The following is a 22,938-nucleotide window of genomic DNA, read 5'->3' on the forward strand; positions in this document are numbered from 1 at the left end:
GAAACAGAAAATAAAAAGACATGGAAACAATCGTTGCATCAATAAATCCTTCTAGATAATACACTCAGCTGGAGGGTGCATGTTGAAGGCCTGTGCTCTAGACTTCAACAGCAATTGTATTTATTGCGTAGACTCCGGGCTTACGGAGTCGAGCAGAAGTTAATGTTTCTGTTTTATCATGCAGTGTTGGAGAGCATCATAAGGTATGATATCACTGCCTTGTATGATAACTTGACAGTGCAGTCAAAGTCACAGATCGCTCACCTGTTACAGACTGCTTTGAAAATTATGGGGGTCAAAAAACATCTATCTCTCCAAAACATATATGAGCAGTCCATTATTAGAAAGGCACACACAATTGTGTCTGATCCCACCCACACACTCAACCCAGAATTCCAGCTCCTACCGTCTGGTAGAAGATTCAGGGATCCCAAGAGCAGGCTGAACCGCTATAAGCACTCATTCCTCCACGTCCATTAAGCTTCTTAACAATAACATGTGATGTAATATACTTTTAAACGTTCGCCATGAGGGTTGTGCATAAGGTCGCCATTGTCAGTATGTACATCTGTATGTATTTTTATGTTTGTATACGTACATATGTGCGGAATTGCAGAATGGAGTCCACAACAAATGTCCTTACAGGGACAATAAAGTATATCGTATTGTATTGTATATGTGCTGTATATCAAACTAATATGTAGGTACAATACGTTTTGGTGCTGAAAATATGTATCATTATTCTACAACTTCTGTTCATAAAATAGTTTTAAAACAGTGTTTTTATTTCAATTTGTTCGAAAAGCCGCTATGTGGCTACATAGCCACATAGCCACATGCTCAAAATGCCAAATGCCCAGATAATAATAATGTGAATGCCCAAAGCCTTTTGGTAAGAGAAGCTAATGGCGCTTTCAGGATCTCAAGTAACTTTTTGGGAGAAATACCAAACATGAACATCGGGACAACACAATACAATTGAGTTTGCTCTGCCCAGCAATTGGGAATGAAGCATACAGTATAACAGCAAATTTAAAGAAAATGGAAAGGAAGTTGTTGCCCAACCATTTTATTAAACCTTAAATGGCTCTGTACCTAGGTTACTTACTAACCGATCATAGTCCATGACAGCTATGAGCAGGCTGATCTGGTCGATGTTCTCAGGAGGAACATCAAACACAATGGCTTCATTGTACACCGGGTTCAGAGTGTTACGCTTGGTTGACGTCTTCCTCTTCTTTAGCCTCCGGCCTTCACACATCAAGGAGACTTTCACATATGGATCTGGGGAAAAGTAACACGGCAAGGTCAATAAAGATGCCAGAAAGTCTAGACACGCAAAGCAATACGCAAATTATTATGAATCCACCAAAAATAATAAAGCACTAGAATAATACATGTGTATATTTGTTTAAGTGGTAACATTGCTGTGTCAGTCAGCAGCACCCACCTGAAGCTCCAGTGATGTCCATGGCTTTGAGATTTCTGGCTTTGATCATGGTGATAGTGAGCCTGCCCGCCGTGGGGAGATAGCACAATGAGAACATCAGTTCTCCTAGGTCCACATTGTCCTGTAAATAAATATATTACATTTATATATTAGTACTGCTAATAAAAAAACACACAAATAATTATGCCTATTCTTTTATGGTGGTCCAAGTGGGAAACGGGGCTTGAGGGAATTTCATAGTTGAAGCTGCCAACAATTTCAGTTTTGTTATTTAGCCTTAAATATGTCTTCTGTGTCTCAATTTGGATACTTCCCCTAGTACACACTATTTCATGTACTGTGAACACATGCGCAGTGTGTGCATTTTGACCGTGTAGTTGTTGCACACGGCTGCCTTAAGTGTAGATCGCCGATGTTAGCTAACTAGCTAGCTAGCAAATTCACGGTAAACCAAATCATTTCAGACCGCTAAATAAACCCCATACAATTAACTGTGGCTTCTTTTTGACACCAGTAGAGTGGTTTCTTACTTAAATAGTGAACAAAAAAACACATGTCAAACTTTTATTTGTGTTAATGTTACGTAGCCAAGATGGCGTTTTTTATTTTACCATTACGAGTGCATCATCCGGGTACTCGTGTTGCATTTTGCAATACTTCACAATATCCTGTTAAGCACTGAGCCTGTTTTTCAGGTCTCAGGCTCGAAAACAACCCGGTATCACGGCAAGACGTGAACATGTGACGATTTACCATGCTGGGAGACGTGAAGATGTCACGATTTCGTCCCTTCAAACGTGACAGTTACACGGTATTGTTAACCCATGTTAACCAGTGGAGAAATAACCGGAAATGCCAAGCAAATGCTACCCCGACGTAATGACATGTGACAATGACAATGACAATGTTTATTTTTTAATAGTCACACTCGATTACGCCAATTTTCTTGTTTCCTCAGCTGTTCGACACCTCTTTTAGCAGAAACAAAGGCTACATTGATGTATTAAATCGATGTTAATCCATGCGTGTGGATCATAGATGTGGATGTGGAATTAACGGACGTGACGTTGCACGATTGAGTTGCCAGGCAACAGCTTCGGTTCATGTTAATTTACAAACTCTTCAACTACAACCGTAGTTATATTTAAAAGCATGTTAGAAGGCCTCAGAAAAAACTTTAATGCAAATTAAAATGTGAATGTGAAGGAATGTGTGTATAACAAAATACATCGGTGATAAACGAAACCGGAAACAGACGTGGGCAAGAACCTTAGCTCGATGACTGGATGGTTTAGACGCAATGCATGCTGGGATTTGGTGTTTATGTGATGTGAAATCTGAAAACGTCATCACATAACGGGATTGTAATACACGGTTCGGCTGCATTAAGTATTACATATCTGCCGTAATTCTCTTATAGAGCCCTGCTGAGAAGACTTCTAGACAAACAGGAGAACTGCCGCCAAAACTGAAAACGTGACTTGGATCATAAATATATAAGCAATCAAACAACATCTTACATTTCTTTTCACACAATATGTCTCCTTTGCAGTATCAACACTAATTCGCCTGACTTTTATATTTGATCCAATTGGTAGATAGGCTGTATTTACACCATAACGGTGCAGAGCTGATAGAAAGGGACACCTGGTGGTTGAAGAACGTTATTGAATTTTATTAATTTATTATTAGATATTAATAGGATCCCTATAAATTATATTCATTACTCGTTATTCTCTACTAATAGTTAATTAAAGACTGTATATAATGACTAGTTTGCACACCCCTTTCAAGATTTCAAGATTTTCTAAGCTAAGGTTTATTGACATATCATATTATACAAAACTACGGTGTAGTTATGCAATGAATGAAAAATGTGGGTCGCAGGTTCCTCAACAGTGCATTACAAGACATCTATCAATATGTGTGTATACCTCCACCATTAAACTGTCATTCTGCACATTTCTTATACTATCTACATACATCTTATAGTATAATATGTCAGTTTAATAATAAACAAATAATAAACAAATAAGTGCTTGAACATAGTTAACATTGCAGGAAAGCAATATATTAGACGTTAAGTACTTTGTCAGGCTTAATATTTATCTGTAGATACAAATGTCACTGTGTGTCCTGTGTGCTCTGCATGTGTGACCATTAAAGAGGATTTCATCCCTCCATATTCTTCTTCTCTACCCCCAAAGCTTTTTTCTTATTCAAAACAAGACCTTAACCTAAAGTACTCTTTAATGTTTGAATTAAGCCTTATTAATTTGTCTGTTTTGCACATCCTCATATTAATATCTAATAATAAAATAATATAATTCAATAACGTGCTTTAACCACCAGGTGTACCACCTTTCTATCAGCTCTGCACGATTATGGTGTAAATACAGCCTATCTACCAATTGGATCAAATATAAAAGTCAGCCGAATTAGTATTGATACTGCGAGGAGACATATTGTGTGAAAAGAAATGTAAGATGTTGTTTAATTGCTTATATATTTATGATCCACGTCACGTTTTCAGTTTTGGCGGCAGTTCTTCCTGTTTGTCTAGAAGTCTTCTCAGCAGGGCTCTATAAATAGAGAACTACGGCAGATATGTAATATTTAATGCACCCGAACCGCGTATTACAATGCCGTTATATGATGACTTTCAAAGAGAAAAGCAAGCACACTCGGAATAAAGTATTATTTTATTTTTAAAAATCGTTTTCAGATTTCACATCACATAAACACCAAATCCCAGCATGCATTGCGGCTAAACCATCCAATCATCGAGCTGAGGATCTTGCCTACGTCTGTTTCCGGTTTCTTTTATCACCGATGTATTTTGTCATACACACATTGCTTCACATTTACATTTTAATTTGCATTAAAGTATTTTGTGAGGCCTTCTAACATGTTTTTAAATATAACTAGGTTGTAGTTGAAGAGTTTGTAAATGAACATGAACCGAAGCTTTTGCCTGGCAACTCAATCGCACAACGTCACGTCCGTTAATTCCACATCCACACCTATGATCCACACGAATGGATTAGCATCGATTTAATACATTAATGCAGCCTTTGTTTCTGCTAAAAGAGGTGTCGACCAGCTGGGGAAACAAGAAAATCGGCGTAATCGAGTGTGACTATTAAAAAATAAATCATTACGTCGGGGTAGCCTTTGTTTGGCATTTCCGGTTATTTCTCCACTGGTTAATATGTATTAACAATACCGTGCAACTGTCACGTTTGAAGGGACGAAATTGTGACATCTTCACGTCTCCCAGCATGGTAAATCGTCACATGTTCACGTCTTGTCGTGATACCGGGTTGCTCAAAAATGACATTCCCAGAACAAATGACCATATCTTCCCTTCTAAAAGTAACTTTTATTTTTTTCAAAGTGACAGAAACATTGGATTAACCTATGGATTAACCTTCAGCCGCGTTTTTTCTCGTTTTAATGCCATTGAACACGACTTTTGATCAGAATAACGGCTAAAGTGAGCATATCTCCGTGTTTTGCTACCTAAAGCTACTCGTGTATTGTCTGTATTTGCTTCCCCTGTCACGAGTTCTGATCGCTCAGTGATGATCCTTATATTTCTATAATCTGTGGACTCTCAGGATGTTATCTAAGCTTGTTTGTGTAGATCCAATAAGTATATCGATCAGTGTAGCTAGAGTTCTGTGCTAACGGCCTTAAGATTGTTTCGCTCCAAGGTAATTCAGAGGCTCGGCACTAGCTTTGTGGTTTTTTTTGAAAAAAAAAGATCAGCTAGCTGAGTTTCTTCCTGTTACACGGATACAAAACATTCATAGTTTATTGAATATTAAGATGCCCTCAGACCAGGGGCGGCAGGTACTGTAGTCTAAGGAAGGTTAAGCCTTCCCAAATATTTGTGTCACTGCATCCTGGTAAAATAAAAATATAATTTATAATATTTGTGTCTTTGAAATTAGCGCTGCTATGCACAGTGGCGGAGCCAGGACATTTTCATTGGGTGGCCAGGATGGAACCAGTGATCATTTTGGGGTGGCATTGAAATCACTATTAACATAAAAATACATCTAACTATAAAATAAGGGGTTCTATTTCATCCCTACTGACCGCCAGACGCGATGCTTTTAGCACTGGATATGTCCATCGCGCAGTTCGAGTACTTAATAACAACAAAGTCATCTGTGACCCACGTGACTACGGCTTCATAGGCCAGTGTCATTAGTGGATTGGTTCCTTTTCATCTTCTCGCTTCGCGAGAGTACCGCAGCTACATTCTTGCAGCCTACAGCGTTCAGGTTTGAATGTTTGATCTGAGGGATTTCTCTGCAAGCAGCTGGCCGCGTGCAGCTTCGCGACTGACAGTCGGAGCTACGGGTTGCGCGTCCTCCAGGAGCTGTGGCCGGTTGTGCGCTGTGCAGGGCATCGACGGACAGGTTTGTGTCAACTTGTTGCTGGTGATGGCTGTGTCCCCGCACCCTCTCCCAGCTAAGTTGTCCTGATTGCTGTCTTATTTATTGTTGGCTTAGACTTTTTGGTGACGACAGTGTTCCCGCTTCCTCTCCCATAAAGTTGCCCTTATTATGCTCTTTTGAAAGTTCTGCTTGTGGCGTTGTGCCCGAGCTATCATTAGCATTTGAGTCCCAGCTTTAGCTGCGTCTCTCATTGAATTGTATGGAAAGCCAAGTGTGCCATATTTTGCCCGTTTTTTGTTTAGAACGCAGAGAATAAGGTAATTACTGGCCATAGTTACTACTGTAACTACGGTTCTAAGCCGTGTAAGTTCCGGCCATAGTTACTACTGTAGGTACGGTTCTATGCCGTGCAAGCACTGGCCATGGTTACTGCTGTAACTACGGCTCTGTGCTGTTCTCTTCTGTAGAAGCTAGTTATCTGGTCTTAAACCTTTGTGTTTGACTTGATCTCGCTTGATTGTTAGCAGCAGCCGCTTGGCTAACGTCTTGCGTGTACTGTTAAGCTTCATTATTAACTCAGCTGGTGAAGGCAGTGCTCTCGCTCCCGCTCCCGGTAACGTGTTGTTTTGATTGTTAGCAGCAGCCGCTTGACTAACATCTTGCATGTTTTGTTAAAGCTTCTTTATTTAAACTCAGCTGGTGAAGGCAGTGCTTTCGCTCCCGCTCCCGGTAAACATATTGTTTTGATTGTTAGCAGCAGCCGTTTGGCTAACATTTTGCATGTTTTGTTAAAGCTTCTTTATGAGGTGGCACCTCTCCTCGTCACAACTTCCTCCAGCTCAGTCTGGCCGTTCCCGGCGACTTGATGGAGCGATGGCTATGGGTTCACCCCCCAGGTAGAGGGCTAGAAACAGGCTGTCCTCTAAGGTGGGTCGGTTAGCTGCCGTCATGGAGCAGATAAAGTCGCTCCTGTTGGCCCTTCAGCCAGGGGCCGGTGTGGGGTCTACTAGCTTGCCGCCTGGCCCTCCTTCGGTTGCCACACCTCTGCTTGAGGATGCCATGTCGCTCCGGATAAACCTCTTCTATGAAGTGTGGGGGGGGGGGCGGGGCCCCGCTCACCCCCGAGGAGGCTTCCCACTCCTCTGCTCAGAGCTCTCTGCAGGGCACGGAGGACGCCTCCATGGCGGCCATTATTCGTGCGGCCCTGGTACACTTGCAGCTTCAGGTGCCGCAAGCCAACTCGGCTCAGGCTTGCGCCTTTTTCAGGCATAACCCTGCCCCTTTTCACTCCCACTGTTCCTCCTTCAGAGGAGTACCTGATGGAGCTCTATGCATGCTGGAGAGACACAAGGGCCCTCTCCCACTCTGCTGCCAGGCAGGATCCGGCGAGGGTGGGGCTGGGTCGCTTTCCATCCATTGAGCCTGCCATCGCCTCCCCGATTCGGGCTCCTGATGCCAGGTGCCCTCGACCTCAGTGCAGGGTCACAAACGAGCTGCTCTGTAGGGCCTACGACACAGCGGCACGGGTACTCCCTCTCCCATCTGATACTGGCTTTCTCTACCTCTCTGCAGCAGGCTCCGGCTGAGCCTTCTTTGCTGGGCCTCAGTGATGCATCACTGTAGGCCTTTGTCCTAATGTCTAGGGAATGGGGACGAGTTATGTCCCTATTGGTGCAAACTCATCACCAGGTTTGGCCAGACCAGGCAGCAGCTCTCGGGTCTTCATAGGCCTGTGCCCACTCCCAGCAGGCCCAGGGACCCCTCTAGCAGCCGCTCTCAGCCACCAGCTTACAGTGGTGGTCTGCTCTAGCGGCCCACTCATCCACCTCCCAGGGGCTTTCGTGCCGCCGGCCTTCTAGGCGGCCTCGTGCCTCAGAGCCTCACCGGCGCTCCCCAGGGGGCTCCGGAGGCTGGGAGGTTAGGCCCCGAGACTCTCGGGGACGGTCGTCGGCTGCTTTCACAGCAGCAGCTCAGTCACTGGGCTGTCTCTACTTCCGGCTCTTGGGTGGTTTTCACCTTAACCCAGGGGTACGAACCGCAGTTGGGGGCCCCTAGCCTTCGGCCGGGCCAAAATGACAGTCGTCAGCGATCCGGCAGAGGCCCTAGCTCTGGCCCAAGAGTTGTCCGTCCTTCTGTCCAAGGACGCAATCGAGCCAGTAGACCCTCTGCTTAGCCCAGGGGGTTCTACTCGGCGTACTTTCTCCTGAGCAAGAAAGTCTGCGGATTTTGCCTGATGTTGGACCTCAAAGGAATCAACAGATTCCTGAAGGTGCTGCCACTATATGCTGACCACAGCACATGCACAGGCGGAGTGGTTCTCAACCGTGGACTTGAGGGATGCCTACTTCCACGTGGGCCGGGCAACATGGTGCCTTATATTCAGTTCCTCCGGCCCTTGAGCAGGCTGCCTCGGCCGTTGGGCCCTTGGGCCCGCTGTCGTTGCGCCCCATGCAGAGGTGGCTCAACAGCCTTCACTTGGACGCCAAGTGGCACAGGTACAGGAAAGTCAGGGTGTCGCAGCGTTGCCTCCACTCTCGGTCACACTGGAGGGGCAGGGCCTATCTCCTGACGGGCGTGCCCATGGGCGCCATCCCATCCCGCCAGGAGACCGTCACCATAGGTGCAGGTCACTCAGGGTTGGGTGCAGTACGGCAGGGCAGGACCGTTCAGGGTCAGTGGTCTGACCAGGAGGGTACACGCCATGCCAACGTGTTAGAGCTTTGGGCTGTGCAGCTTGCACTCATGCACTTTCTACCCCAACTGGGGTGCAAGAATGTGCGTGTTCCTTGGGACAGCATGTACGCTGTTGCACAGACAGCAGTCCCTTCTAGATAGTGGGCGTTCTCACTCCACTCTGAATTTATGTGGCTGCTATTTCTGCCCGACATATTCGGGTCGACGCCGCCACGGCGGGGTTCCACAGGTTGGTGTCCCTCTTCCTGAGAGGGGCTTTAAGGCAGCATCCCCCTAGAGGCGTATATTGGTGCTACGGCCCATATACGACAGTCAGAGCAGCTCTTCATTTGCCATGGCGGCACGAGAAGGGGCTGTGCTCTCTCCAAACAGCGGCTGTCCCACTGGGTTGTGGATACAATCTCACATGCCTATGGGGCCAGTGGCCGCCCCCCACCATCAGGGGTGAGATGTCACTCTACAAGGAGCATCTCAACGTCTTGGGCTGGCCTGAGAGGGGTGTCCCTGGAGACCATCTGCGCTGCGGCGTCGTGGGCATCGTCTGGCACATTCTCCAGGTTCTACCGGGTCAATGTCGCCACTCCCCATCCTTTGGGCGTGGTCCTGTTGCCGAGCTCCGCTGCTTCCAGCTAGGTAAGCAAGTGTTCGGATTCTTCATGACATGGTTGGTATAGTCATCCAGTGCTAAAAACACCGCCTCTGGCGGTCAGTAGGGACGAAATAGAACGATAGTTACTGCTGTAACTACGGAGTTCCGGATGACCGCCAGAGTTTCCGGTCACTCAGAATTCTTGTGTGCTCGCGAGAAGATTCTGGGAACCGATCAACTAATGACGCCGGCCTATGTAGCCGTAGTCACGTGGGTCACAGGTGACTTTGTTGTTATTAGGTACTCGAACTGCGCATGCGTGCAATGGACATATCCAGTGCTAAAAGCACCGCCTCTGGCGGTCATCCGGGACTCATAGAACCGTAGTTACAGCCGTAACTATCGTTATTTAAGGCACCTACTATGCAGCCACCTTTGTCCTGTACTAAGTAGCCAGTTCAACATACCCTGGATATGTTTGAGTTACATTGACTAACCCTAACAAACGAGATCTCGCTAAGCGGTCATACGACGCTGGTCATCAACTCGGTAAATCAAGCCAGGGTTTCTCTGTCCAGCTGAGAACATGTTCACGTGAAAGGGGCGGGGTTAGCTACATTTGACCAATCACAAACAGGGACAAGTGTACTGACAGCGCAGCGTCATACTTCATTAATGAAAAGTAGACTAATATTAGACAGATATAACTTTAAACATCCATGACTTAAACATATAATCCAGGATACAAGCCACATAGTTGCACCTGAAAGGTGAGTATAGAACAACTGGTTAAAAAATAAATAAACTACAGAGTGTTTGAAAGCGTACAATATTTGTATGATATCACTGCCCGTCTAAGAGACGATCTGACTTTAATTACATTTGACTCGACTTGAGTGTTTCGTCAACCTAATGTGTTGCTTAAAATAATACTTCTGCATACATTATGTGACACTGTGAGTGTTACACGGCCAGATACGGCTCAAGAAGCTGACTCAGATAAGGAGATATATGATATATTATGATATTATATGATCGATGATCCGGTTGATGATGTGATATGAATGATTAAATGCGACACGTCGGCGTCTTCTCTGCATACGGTAGTTTAAACTGTATTTCCTTTATCCTGTAATATGACTTGATAGATTTAAACTCCGCACACTGAGTGAGCTCTGATTGGTCAGCAGGCGGTGCTTTCACTGAGCTAATCTCTTTTCTATTGACCCCGGAGGCGGGCAGCGTCAAGTAAAAAAAGTGATTTAGCCCCAAACCTGAAAGCTCACGCGCCGCCTATGCCTCAGACGCTGTTTCCTGCAGATGACACGTTTTTTCCCCCGGTATCGGGGGTGCGGTGTAAAAGAGGTTACACAATACTGCACTCAAAACAGCATATTTAATTACAAAACTAGCAATATTTTGACACAGCAGAAGAAATCCCTTGTTATATCGCAAGAATCCAGCTGCCATGCCATGTAAGGGATTTGCCTCTCCTGCCACAGTCTCAGCTGATGCCAAATGCAGACAGTCATTGTTAGAATCTACCAACTTAGCTTTCAATGTTAGCAATGAGGTTAAGACTTTGCATTTGTAATGTCAAGCTTGACAATAACTTCTTTGGTAAGAGATTAAGATTAAGCATTTTAATCAAAGGCAAAAAAAGCCCTGGAAATCAATGTGTAGATTCAACAGATGGCACATTATAATGTTACACAATTATATGGATCATGCCTTCAACACCTCCAGTAGAAAAACACATCTGCAACATTCAGTAACAGCATGACTCATCATTAATCTGTATGTCTCATATTAGAAGTACGTCAAGATTTAAGCATTGACATTATGTGCCAGCTGGACTTGAAACTTTATGCCCCTTGAAATTAGTATCTGGTTAAACTTGTGAAATATTTCATCAGGTAAAACTACTCAGTTGTGCCTGTGAGAATATCCCTGCCTTCACAACGTATCCACAGCATGTGCCAAGCTCATCTCCCAATTAACACATCTGAAAATAACGTGTGATGGTGTGAGAGTGATGGGTGCATTTTCTCACAAAGGGATACTCTGGTTTCTAGTTGTATGCTCTCCCACACATTTGGTTGACACAAAGCTCCCTGTTAAAAATAGCGATGAATAGGAAGTTAAAAGAGACAACAAAAATGTGACTTGACTTGACATTTTAATTACTCAATTACTCCTACTCTACTATTACATGTATAGTTGCCAAGCAGGTTAACGCAACTATCCGATGTTTCTTAAAGCATTCTGTCCAATCCGTGATTAAACACAGGATGTTAATGATTGTGTACTTAACCTTAAAAGCAACTGATTAGATAGAAAGCCTATGTCAGACGTTTTGGATATACAGATGTATCACTGAATTTCGGACTCCAGCTTACAGCTTCCTGCCTACTACCTGCCAAAGACCAGTATAGAGGAATGTTAAGCCCTCCCACTATTTTCCAAGAGGGCGTTGCCAGATTTTCAATTTCAGGTTTTAACCAGGAGATGGCGCTTCATTCACAAATACAGAAAAACAAGTTTCATGGACTTTCAGTTGTGTTTTGAAGAGCATTTGAACACATCAATATTTTAAATCAACTAAAGTATATCTAATCTTGTAATTCAATAATATATAGTCTGTATATATTAAATAATCATAATGTAAATGTTTACATTACACTTCTTTATTTGTTATGCTCATACTTTAACCTTTACAATCGTTGGCTTTAATATACAGTATATTTTTGTGTTTGCTTCCTCCTGCTCCCTTTCGGACACATACTGTATGATTTATTATTATTATTAATATGAACATATTATTAAGATAAGATAAGATGTTATTTTATTGATTGAACATTTTAGTTTAGAATGTGCTGTCCCACGGTAATTCAGAAGGCTCACAGGTCACATTCCGACCATTATTTAAAACAATAGGTGCTTTCACACCGTCTAGAGTTTGATTTGTATAGAGGGAGCTCTGTCAGTTTTCGAATTACCCATTTGCTTTCGGGGAGCCCTATTTTTCAGAGCACATCCTGCTACTAAATATGTCACACGCACGCTCTGTTGACTGGCGCAGCAGCGCGGATGCGATCAATTGCTATAAAAACACTCTTCTACTAATACAGACGGTGTCACTATGCCGGCGGATGTGGCCGTTGTTGAAGCCTCTTCAGGCTCCGCATCGGCAGGCCTCTCCCTCGGTGTGGAGCTGTCAAGCTCGACCCTAACGCCGCTTACAGCCGGCCAACTAAAAGTTGTTTTACGTTCACGTTGTCATTTTTAGACTCCTTCGCTTCTTTGCTTGTGAATCCAAAAGCTGTGACGCTTGGCTGTTTTCGTTTTGCCATATTTTTTTATTACACAGCCAGAGTTAAAAAAATATCAATATGAACATTTCAAATACCGCGCCGGCATCACCACCATAACCATAGCAACGTAAGTAAAAATGCAGCACCGCCACGTACAGATGGCAACACCCAGACATATTCACAAATATAAAACAAATATTCAGAAACTGTAATGAACAATAACTATTATTTATTTCAAGAACTGTTATTTACAGAAACTCAACATTTCTAATCTGTGTGACACAAATATGCACGATTGTTTTGGGCTCCCCCTATTTATCTCAAAGTCGGCCTTCAGGGGAGCTCCCTCCCTCTTCGGGGGAGCCAAGCTCCCCCTAGCTCCCCCCCATTTCGAACAGTGTCTGTGGCTGAGTTGCCAGCGATTAGGTGCGGCGCATTTATCATAGGTGATCAGAGCTAACTGCCTGCCGTCAGATTTCATTTAAAAAACAGATCTGATTTTAAGACTATTTCTGCGCTCATAAAGAATGATAAGAATAATGCGTATTGAACTGGTTTCATTAATTAGTGAGTTTATTTAACACTAGAACCGCCAATCGGGTCAATTTGTGTGATGTGTGTTGTGTGTGTTCAATGTAACTTTTTTTCAGATAAAATATTAAAGTCTCCCAGTCCGTGACTTTTCCTGAAAATGTGTTATGTAACACCCTATGTTGTTAAAAATTGCATTCTAATAGCGGGATTTGACGGGTTTAGGTTGGCCTATACAAAAACCTCCGGCGGTTCTAGTGTTAAGGTAATTAGGTACAGTAGAAGCCCTTTTTTTTATCAGTAACGAATTTAGCAGTTGAACATAAAAGTCAACTAACTGAGGGTCACTTGCAATGACAGTGTTGTGTCTAACTGTAAGCTTTTCACTCAGAGTAACCTACCGTTAATTTAGCTGCTGGAGAAGAAAGATCAAGTGGGGAGGGGGGCAGAGAGCTGTGGTTGATGGGCCATTAGTTGTGTAAATACACAGCTGAGAGCTGCCGTTTCATTCAGACTGTTTAAAAACCTGTAACAACGGACTATTTTTCTTAGCGGATGCATGTCAATTTAAATCAATACATACAACTATTTTTTAAATCAATACATACAACTATTTTTTAAATCAATAAAAACATTTTCTAAATCCATAAAAGCATTTCAATTAATATTGGGAGTCATGTCGTTACTTTGTTGAGAATGTGGCCGTGTAATAAGCGGGATAATTTGCAGCGACTTGTTCCTTATGGGGAAAATAACACCCGTCATGTGTGTGTAGAGGTGTGTGTGGTTAAAACACTTTCATGAAGTGAAGGAATTTCCTTCTATAAAACAGCTGTGGGCAGCAGTGAGTGTCACGGACATGAATTCATAGATCAAGGCAGACTGGTGCACACACTCTCCTGTCCTGCCAGGCGACACGCCCGTTCTAAGCCGTGTCCCTCACTCACATCCCAAGCATCCCCGAAAAGTGTATTATGTTGTTACATCTCAGATGTTATGTTTCAGTTGTGCTCTGTCTATGTTCAGTGATGCAAACTTATCACCTTTCGGCGAAATTCGCCGTTTTGAATCCAAAATAAGTCGTTTATGTGATTCATTTAGATCTGCAATACAAATATTTTTGGGGTATGGGGGGGGCTGGGACCCGGAGTAATCTGCGGCCGTGAGCTGTTATGTGCCATCATGACACGCATGGTGTTCTTTTTTTATATATTATAATGAAGTACGAGCTGTGTGCTCGAGTCTTCCTGCCTGTCGGCTTTGCTCATGGATGTATAATAAGGCTCTGCTGCTCCGAGATGATGGTCTAGCTTCAGCAGCTACATTAACTACGGGTGCGTTCGTTAATATTAACTGTGCGTCCGGAGTCACTGTGGCACAGACTGGACCGCTGGTGAACAGCTGTTAGAACGGGCCGTTCAGGTGTTCAGAGCAGAGCTCCCTGTCGGAGCGGCAGAGCGTGATGTGAACTGAAAAGTTTTTCTGTGGCAATATTATTTAAGGAATCGTTGAGCTAGCTAGCTAGCATACATTGTCACTATCTGCTAACGTTAGCTTTAGCCTTCTATTTCTAATACTTTTTTTCATAGGCAATAAACAGAGGTGGTATAAGTATATATATATTGTACTTGAGTAAAAGTAGAAGTACTCAGATCTTGTACTTGAGTAAAAGTAGAAGTACTCAGGTCTTGTACTTGAGTAAAAGTAGAAGTACTCAGATCTTGTACTTGAGTAAAAGTAGAAGCACACAGGTCTTGTACTAGACTAAAAGTAGAAGTACCCAAATCTTGTACTTGAGTAAAAGTAGAAGCACACAGATCTTGTGCTAGAGTAAAAGTAGAAGTACTCAAATCTTGTACTTAAGTAAAAGTAGAAGCACTCAGGTCTTGTACTTGAGTAAAAGTAGAAGCACACAGATCTTGTACTTGAGTAAAAGTAATAGTCCCAGAGTGTAGGAATACTCTGTTACAGTAAAAGTCCTGCATTCAAAATGTTCCTCAAGTAAAAGTAGAAAAGTATTATCATCAAAATATAGTGAAAGTAGCGACAGTAAAAGTAGTCATTGTGCAGATTGGTCCATTTCAGAATAATAGATATGATGTGTTTTATAATGATTGATCATGAAAGTGTTCTCAAAGCTGGTAAAGGTGCAGCTAGTTTGAATGACTTTGCATACTGCAGGGTAGCTTGTGGATTTACTCCAGGTGGAACTAAAGTCTGATTTAACACTTGATTATATTTCACTTAATTAATCCAGATATGTGAAGTAACTAAAGGTATTAAATACAGGTAGTAGAGTCAAAGTACACCATGTACCTCTGAACTGTAGTGGAGTAGAAGAACAAAGTAGCAAAACATTGAAATACTTAAATAAAGTACAAGTATCTCAAAATTGTGCCCAAGTATAGTACTTGTTGAGTTTATGAACTTAGTTACTTTACACCATGTGGCTATAAAGATAAAAAGACTTAAGCCTTGCACAGAGGCACGAAAATACATTTTCAAAATGCTCAACAGTGCTGCCAAAATTATAAACTGACTGCTACACAATTTAAAATAAATGCTTTTATATATTTCTATTAGATGTGACTCTTTGGCGTTTCTGTTATTATTAACACTGCTGCTTTAGTTGTTCTGACTGCTAAAATCCTCTGTCATTCCGTGGGGTGGGGGAGCCGGGGTCTCGGATCCTTGTCACCTTTTTCATACCTGATGAGTTTGCATCCCTGTATGTTAAAAAGCCTCAGTCACCTTAATGCATGTAATAAAAACATCTCAGGTCAGTAACACTCAAAGCTAAATGTGCAATACCATGTTCAGCTATGTTACTATTTATAATGTTATTGTTGTTACATCAGAAGATGTACATATTGAAATGATTTCTTAACTTACAGTAGGCTATTTTTTACAATGTGTGTTGGAAGGATTTATTACATTACAATGAATATTGTCATTGTTGAAGGCTTTTAGAGAAGGGTGAACTATAAGCCTGAATTACATAACATTTTATACCTAAAAACATAAAAGCCACAATAAATAAATCACAATTATTCTAGTTATTTTTACCTCCCGTATTGCTTTCAATCCACCAGCTTTTATGGTGTTGTTACGTCACTAACTTTAAGCTTGTCACATACAGTCTATGGTCACTCAGAGTAACCTACTGTTAATTTAGCTGCTGGAGAAGAAAGATCAGGGGGGGAGGGGGGGAGAGAGCTGTGGTTGATGGGCCATTAGTTGTGTAAATACACAGCTGAGAGCTGCCGTTTCATTCAGACTGTTTAAAAAACTGTAACAACGGACTATTTTTCTTAGCGGATGCATGTCAATTTAAATCAGTACATACAACTATTTTTTAAATCAATAAAAACATTTTCTAAATCCATAAAAGCATTTCAATTAATATTGGGAGTCATGTCGTTACTTTGTTGAGAATGTGGCCATGTAATAAGCGGGATAATTTGCAGCGACTTGTTCCTTATGGGGAAAATAACACCCTTCATCCAGATGGGGATCCCTCCGCTACACTTTGGGATCCTGATCGACCGACGAAGCTCCATTAAAATATACATATTTTTGGTGAATTACTGAGTTTAGGCATGTTAATAACGTTTTAATGAAGTTGAATACAGTATATTCATATGTGTCAGTGATTTCATGTTAATTCGGCGAACATAAACAAATGATCGTGGTGAAGATGATGATTAAATTAGGATTAAAAATCGAGAGCCGGGCTGCATTTCCTCCCGTTCGTTTTTTTCGACTAACAAAATTATTTTGTTAAATAACAACATGGTGATGTTTTGTAAATGATTACATGTCTCTTATTTAGCACAGTAGTATGATATCCGTGACATATGGATCTTAATAAAGTTCCGCTGTACATCCAGCATACTGTATCTGACTTTATTTCACATGACCTCCAGTGTGGAGCCCCACTGCACCCCCTGGTGGATCAATGATCCATTGCAGCTGGCTTCATTATAATTAAATTTATCTATCACAGGGGCGGTCTCAAGTCAAGCTGGAGGTTTTCCCTTGAGCGAGGGCAGATCACGTACCAATCACGGCCCTCGCGTTTCAAACTGTCTGAAATGAATCGCTACATCTGTACTGTAAAATCAATATATCACATAGACATCAATATTTGCTTGGAATTAGGGATGTCCCGATCACCTTTTTTCGCTCCCGATCCGATTCCGATAATTTGATTTTGACAATTTGCCGATACTGATTTTTCCCGATCTTTATGCAATGCATTAAGAGAGAAAAAAAGAAAAAAAGCATTGAAGTTGTCCCTTAAGGTTATTTTTTTATTTAAATTGGATATTCTATCCAACATGGATATTGCTTCTTTTTTTCACAGCAGCATTGGATCAGTTCAGTTGTGCAGCATTTGATCAAAACAAAATAAAGCTTATCAGTACTTGTTAGCTTACTGCTACAATTAGACACTGCGCCCTGCCCACTCTGTTACCAGATTTTAGAGAAATAAGCAACAGGTCTATGAAAACAAGCCCCAAAGAAGCAACACATAGATGATGTTGTGTAATTTGAAACCAAAACTAAGGCCTCAGGATGACTTTAAGACTTGAACGTGGTCATTTTTGTTTTGTAACATTGAATACAAAATTTAAAAAAGTATTTAAAAAAAAAAAAATCCCCATCCCCGGATTTTTTCTCCCGATTCAAATCTTTTGAAGATCACGTGATCGGCTCCGATCCCCGATCACGTGATCGGATCGGGACATCTCTACTTGGAATGAAGCTCAGTGCAGGTACAATCAGGAACCCTTATCATGGTTGCATTCTTTTAGGCCCCATTTACACGGGAACGCAAACGAAATGCAAACAAACCGAATTCGATATCAAAAAAGTCTTCCGTTCACATGGATACCGCTCAATAACCGTGTCCCTACAAACAAAACCGCTCGTCCCGCTGGAGACGCTGTAGTACATATGTCGGGCCTGTAAGTGGCCACAAAATACACCAAAAGCAGCAAAGAAGACCCCCGAGCATGGTTGCCCTTCTGTTTATTCTCCGCGGTGGATTTCGCAACATGTAGTGCATGTCCACTTGTTGCTGATGGTTATGGTAGAGGAGCTGTAGATTTTGCACTAACATCTGTAGCATGGTCAGGACCATGCTACAGCAGTGAGCAGCAGAGGTGGAGAGAGGCGGGCTATGGCTTCATCGTTATCAGGAAAATGACCGTATATGACGTACACACGGAGCTGTTTGGCCCCCCAGAGCGTTCTGTCCGCAGATCTATCCACCTTGGGACCATAGGCGGAGTTTGACATTTGCGGTTGGGAGGGCAAACCTTTTTTCCTGACGTCAGTACACAGTCCCAACTATTGCGTGGGGTGCTACAGATACAGTAGCAATAAAGCCAGCGCTCACCGCACTGAGTACGACTTTTCCATGCCAACAAGTGCATTACATAACTGTAAAACTTATCATAACTGTGCACATCTTATACTTATTTGATAACTAGTATATCCCTTGGTTACTTGAACACGCTGCAATATTATTAATGAGTGTCCTACCTTATTAAAATATTGATATACGAAACTGCCCCCCCCCCCTCCGCAAAATCCACCTATGCTTGGGACCCGTTATCATTTTAGGGGTCCGTTTCCGCGGTTCCATTACGGCCTTGTGTGAATGAACGGACTATACGAAAGAGAAAAGTAGCGGATACAACCCGTTTCGTTCCCGTGTAAACAGCATCTTAGTTAACCCACTGCATTTTGGGATTCTGCAGAGTTGCAGATAAACCTTTAGTAGGCGGAGTCGGCCACTAACGGCTCGACACTGACGTCAGAGTTCAACTCCCGCCTACTCCAGCCTGCTCCAAATAAGGGCAAAGAGGCGAAGCCGAGGCGGGACCTCCTGCCACCGAGCTGAAAGTTCCGGAGCTAGCTGAAGCTACCAAGCTAAGCTAACATGCTCCCCATCTGCACACTTCCGTGGCATTTTACGTTTCCATGGTAAGCGGACCTGAAACTATTCAGCAAAACTATAAATAATAATCTAAGTTATTGAGTTTTTAGCATAATACTTCAGAATCTTAAAATCCCTTAACTTTTGTATGCAATTGTGCTAAATTCAACACTGGAATCAAGCAAATATTAATATGTTTGCATGACATTAGTTATTTATATTTTGATATCACTTAATTATACGTTTAATACATTTAAGTCAAGCTAAGGTACATGTGATGGTAGTTAGTTAGTGCTCTTACCTGTGAGGCCTCCTCCAAACAGCATAATAACCTGATTGTATCATTAAAACTAAGTACCAGTTCTAGATCCTTGACTTTAGACAGCAATTCAAAAGACAACATGTATTTAAAGACCAATCTTTATTTGAATGTGCCTCTTAACCTGATATATTAGTTATACACTAATAGTATTGACAATCTAAAAAAACTAAGCAACTCAACAGTCAACTTTATGTTTCTTATTGTCTAAAGCATTTATTATTTTCATTTTCCCCCTCTCATATTCAGTGTGGACGGATTGAGACAGCGTGGTGTCCAGAAAGCTGCAGAGACTTCAGGGAGAAACCTCCGTGTGATGGACGTCCTGTCGGTTGGTTTGGCCCGGAGAGGACTGAGGGTCTTTCGTCTGCGAGGAGGACCAGGCCGGATGGAGGAGCCCATGCTGGGCAAAGCTGATACCAACTGCACAGGCCTAGTCTGTCACTTTATTTGACTAAATGTGTTTACTTATACATTTAATAGGTTTACACCTTCTGTCCATATGTGCTTTTTATTTAAAACATGTTTGATTAACTTTTGGTTCACATTTCAATCAATTGTATTTGTATTTGCACTCCTTTTGTCCATTATTCTTACTGAAAATGTTAGATTACACATTCACATCTGACTGAAGATTGGCCCCATTTATTTTTGACATTGCAAACTCTGCGGTACAAGGCAAAAGTGATGTGAAGCTCATAAAGCGAGGCAAATACAAATAATCAACTGATGGAGTGTAGATGTGGAAATAGGTGCATTCGATCAGCTGACTGTTTTTACAATAAAAATAGTTTCTTAGTTTACTGGTCTTAAAATCTCATAGCATCAGCTTTTAATTTTCCTCTTGGATGTTCTTCTTGACCCTCAGAGAAGGAGAACATGTTGTGTCTTTCAGGCATGTCCTTTCCTAACAAAAATTACAGGAAACATAAAACCTATTATTGCAGAACAAGTGTGTTATTTAAAAAAGCGGTGTGTTTGTGTGTTTAGGGGCTGTAGATATAATTATTTTGTAATTGTAATGTTTTTTTTTTATTTCAACAGCGAGCTACAAAGACAATCAGATTATGAATGAACAGTATGAAGTTCATCAACATTGAAATATATGTTATTTACAAAATAATATTTAACTGTTATCAAAATGTAGTGCAACTGTAGAAGCTTGCTCTGTTGTCTCACTGAAAGAATAACTTTTACCACGTTTTTTACAGACAAGATTGAGAGATAAATAGTAGCAGTTCTCACTGTGTTAAATATCTTTGCCTTCAATACATTACATTAGAAAGCTGACAAAATCATATTGCTTGTTAACATCTAAATGTAACTGTTTGCATGGAAAAACAACTCAACTTAACAGATGTTTAGGTGATCTAGTATTGTTTAAAGGAATGTATATCAGTGTATTAAAGTCAATACTTCATTCATTTAAACCAATATCTTTCTTGATTCTTTGTACAGTATGAAAAAAAGAGTCTTTATACCTGTGCTGAAGTTCACTGCTGTGAGGTGTCCAGTTATGTCTCTCACTCTCTGGTCCAGCCTGTCTGCATCACCTGGACACCTTAAACAAACAGATATAAAGTACCATGTGTACAAACAATATAACTGATTCTCTTCTGTTGAACATGTTGGATTGTGTATTGTCCGAGTCAGGGTCCTTTTTATTTTACTGTAATTTTGGAAGTTGTGTTACCAATGCTTGCTGTTTATTTGATACCCATTTGGTAATGAAATTAATAAAAACAACAAGGTTTGGGTTCGTTCTTCAGATGACTGTGACGTTAACGTGTAAGCTCAATAATGAACCAACCATATTGTAATATCTAAGTAATCATCTTGAAATATGACATTAATAATTGTAATATACACACATCTTATTGTGAGGTTGATTTCACATACACTCCTTCGACATTAGCTTGTCTACATACTTGAGCACAGACAATTTAAATTAACCTTAGCGATGCATACAGTTCCTACCTACATAATAATCATCTCTCTAAGTTACAAGGATGACCTTATTTTATCAACCTCAAACAGAAGCCGTTTGTTGTAAAGTATTATCCCACTTAACGCTTAACACTTTTCTATTTCGTTTAAACCTTTATATATAGTCTATGATTTTAACTTGGAGGCTACTATTAGCATCGTTAGTACCGATGTAGAACACTGGCTTACACGCTAACCCAAGCCTTAACATTCATTACGTAGCTGATTAAAATCATTCACACATAAATAAAACACTCAAATTTCACTTACCGCATTAATGCACCGTCTGTTTTAACCGCAGAGCGAGTCACAATAGTCCAATATATAAGCATGAAGAACAAACAACCACGGCCGGATCAAGTTGTGTTCCCTGGATGAACTGAGCAGGCAGAGTCCCTGTAGCTAGCTTCACGGAGCAGCTAGCAGAGAAACAAGAAGCTAGCAGCAGCAGTGATTGAACGGAGCTGTCACTCAATGTGACCACGCCCTAATGCATAACTTTAAAGCTTAATATTAATTAAACAGATGAGTTGCGAAAAAATTCAACCCCCCCAATCCATATTCATGAAGGGGGGATTTAACTATACAGAGAATATGGTTTTTTGAACCACGATGTAAACATGTTTATTTCTGCTTTAAAGTTGGGCATTTTAACATTGGGGTCTATGGAAATTGCTCCCTTCTGCAGACTGCTCCTACTGGCCACTAGATGAACTGCAGTGTGTTGCACTTCCGTATTGGCGTCCCGGCTCTTCCCCAGGGTTTGCCGCTTGGTCAGTACACAGCTGAGCTTCCATTCCCCGTAACACTGTGTTAGGGGAAATGCAATCAGCTGTGGAGCCGCAGCTAAGAAGCTGTGGTATTTTCTGGTGGCCCACTCCGCCGCCAAACCCTCCATAAAAAGAAGTTTGGCACATGGGGGGCAGACACAGAAAAGGCCAATTTTCTACTGAGGTCCTTGAACACTGCCAGATATCTGGCAACGGGTGCGAAACGAAGGCCGGCTGTGCCGGCTGAACCGGGCCGTAGAACCCCTGACGGAGGTGGCTCACCAGCTTCGGTGGTAGTGGTGGGGGAGCGGTAGTCCTACACGCTCCACCGCCATGGCCATCACCAACGGGAAATCCTGACGGGAAATCCTGACGAGCAGACCTGTGCGGTGGACCCTCATGGACGCCGGACCCAGAAGTGCCCGACACCGAGAAGTCCTCGTCTTCGTCCTTCTCGACAAACGGGGCCGCCTGGCACGCCGGAATGGTTAATATGAACGGCACCTCCCCGGCCACCTCCTGGTCCTCCATCTCCACCATATCGAGTTCCTCCTGTTCCTGCACCTCGTCCGGTGGTGTCCATAGTTTCCTGGAAGTGCTCCAGACGATGCTGGCGTCTGAGCCGTCGGAGCGAACAGCAGGCATTGCAGGACGTGGAATGTTTTACGCCATCCACAGCGTGTTCAGGCCCCAAACACTCGAAACAAAGACGGTGGGGAACAGCACCCGCAATTAAGCCAGGACATGTACGGCAAGGAGTGGAGTGGTGAATCCATTACTTTTCTTATTCTTTCCTTTTCTCACGTTTTGCTTTTCAGTTGTTTGTCCTGCTCGCTTAAGAGAAAAAGGATGACAGTCGGGAGGCGTAGCCGCATTATATACTGTGGGCCTGCACGCGCATTCAGGTAGGCTCGCCCCGATTGGCCAGC

The 22,938-nt window shown here is 42.4% G+C and overlaps 1 protein-coding gene and 1 long non-coding RNA gene across 4 annotated transcripts in view; both read right to left on the reverse strand.

Moving 5' to 3' along the window:
• syt9b (synaptotagmin IXb) overlaps window positions 1-22,938 on the reverse strand; it is an 80,980-nt gene that overhangs the window by 16,559 nt on the left and 41,483 nt on the right. For all 3 annotated transcript variants that reach the window (XM_079682042.1, XM_079682043.1, XM_079682041.1), the window contains exons 5-6: window positions 1,451-1,571; window positions 1,113-1,284 (exon numbers count right to left, since the gene is read on the reverse strand). In XM_079682042.1, the coding sequence (XP_079538168.1) occupies window positions 1,113-1,284; window positions 1,451-1,571 (293 nt within the window). The remainder of the gene's footprint in view (window positions 1-1,112; window positions 1,285-1,450; window positions 1,572-22,938) is intronic.
• LOC307041552 lies at window positions 19,337-21,645 on the reverse strand. Its single transcript, XR_013808787.1, has 3 exons — window positions 21,510-21,645; window positions 20,735-20,814; window positions 19,337-20,160 (listed from the first exon to the last, which is right to left on the reverse strand). It is a non-coding gene; the product is annotated as an uncharacterized lncRNA (long non-coding RNA).

The sequence above is a fragment of the Notothenia rossii genome (assembly GCF_949606895.1).
Source record: "Notothenia rossii genome assembly, chromosome: 5".
Classification (NCBI taxonomy): Eukaryota; Metazoa; Chordata; class Actinopteri; order Perciformes; family Nototheniidae; genus Notothenia; species Notothenia rossii.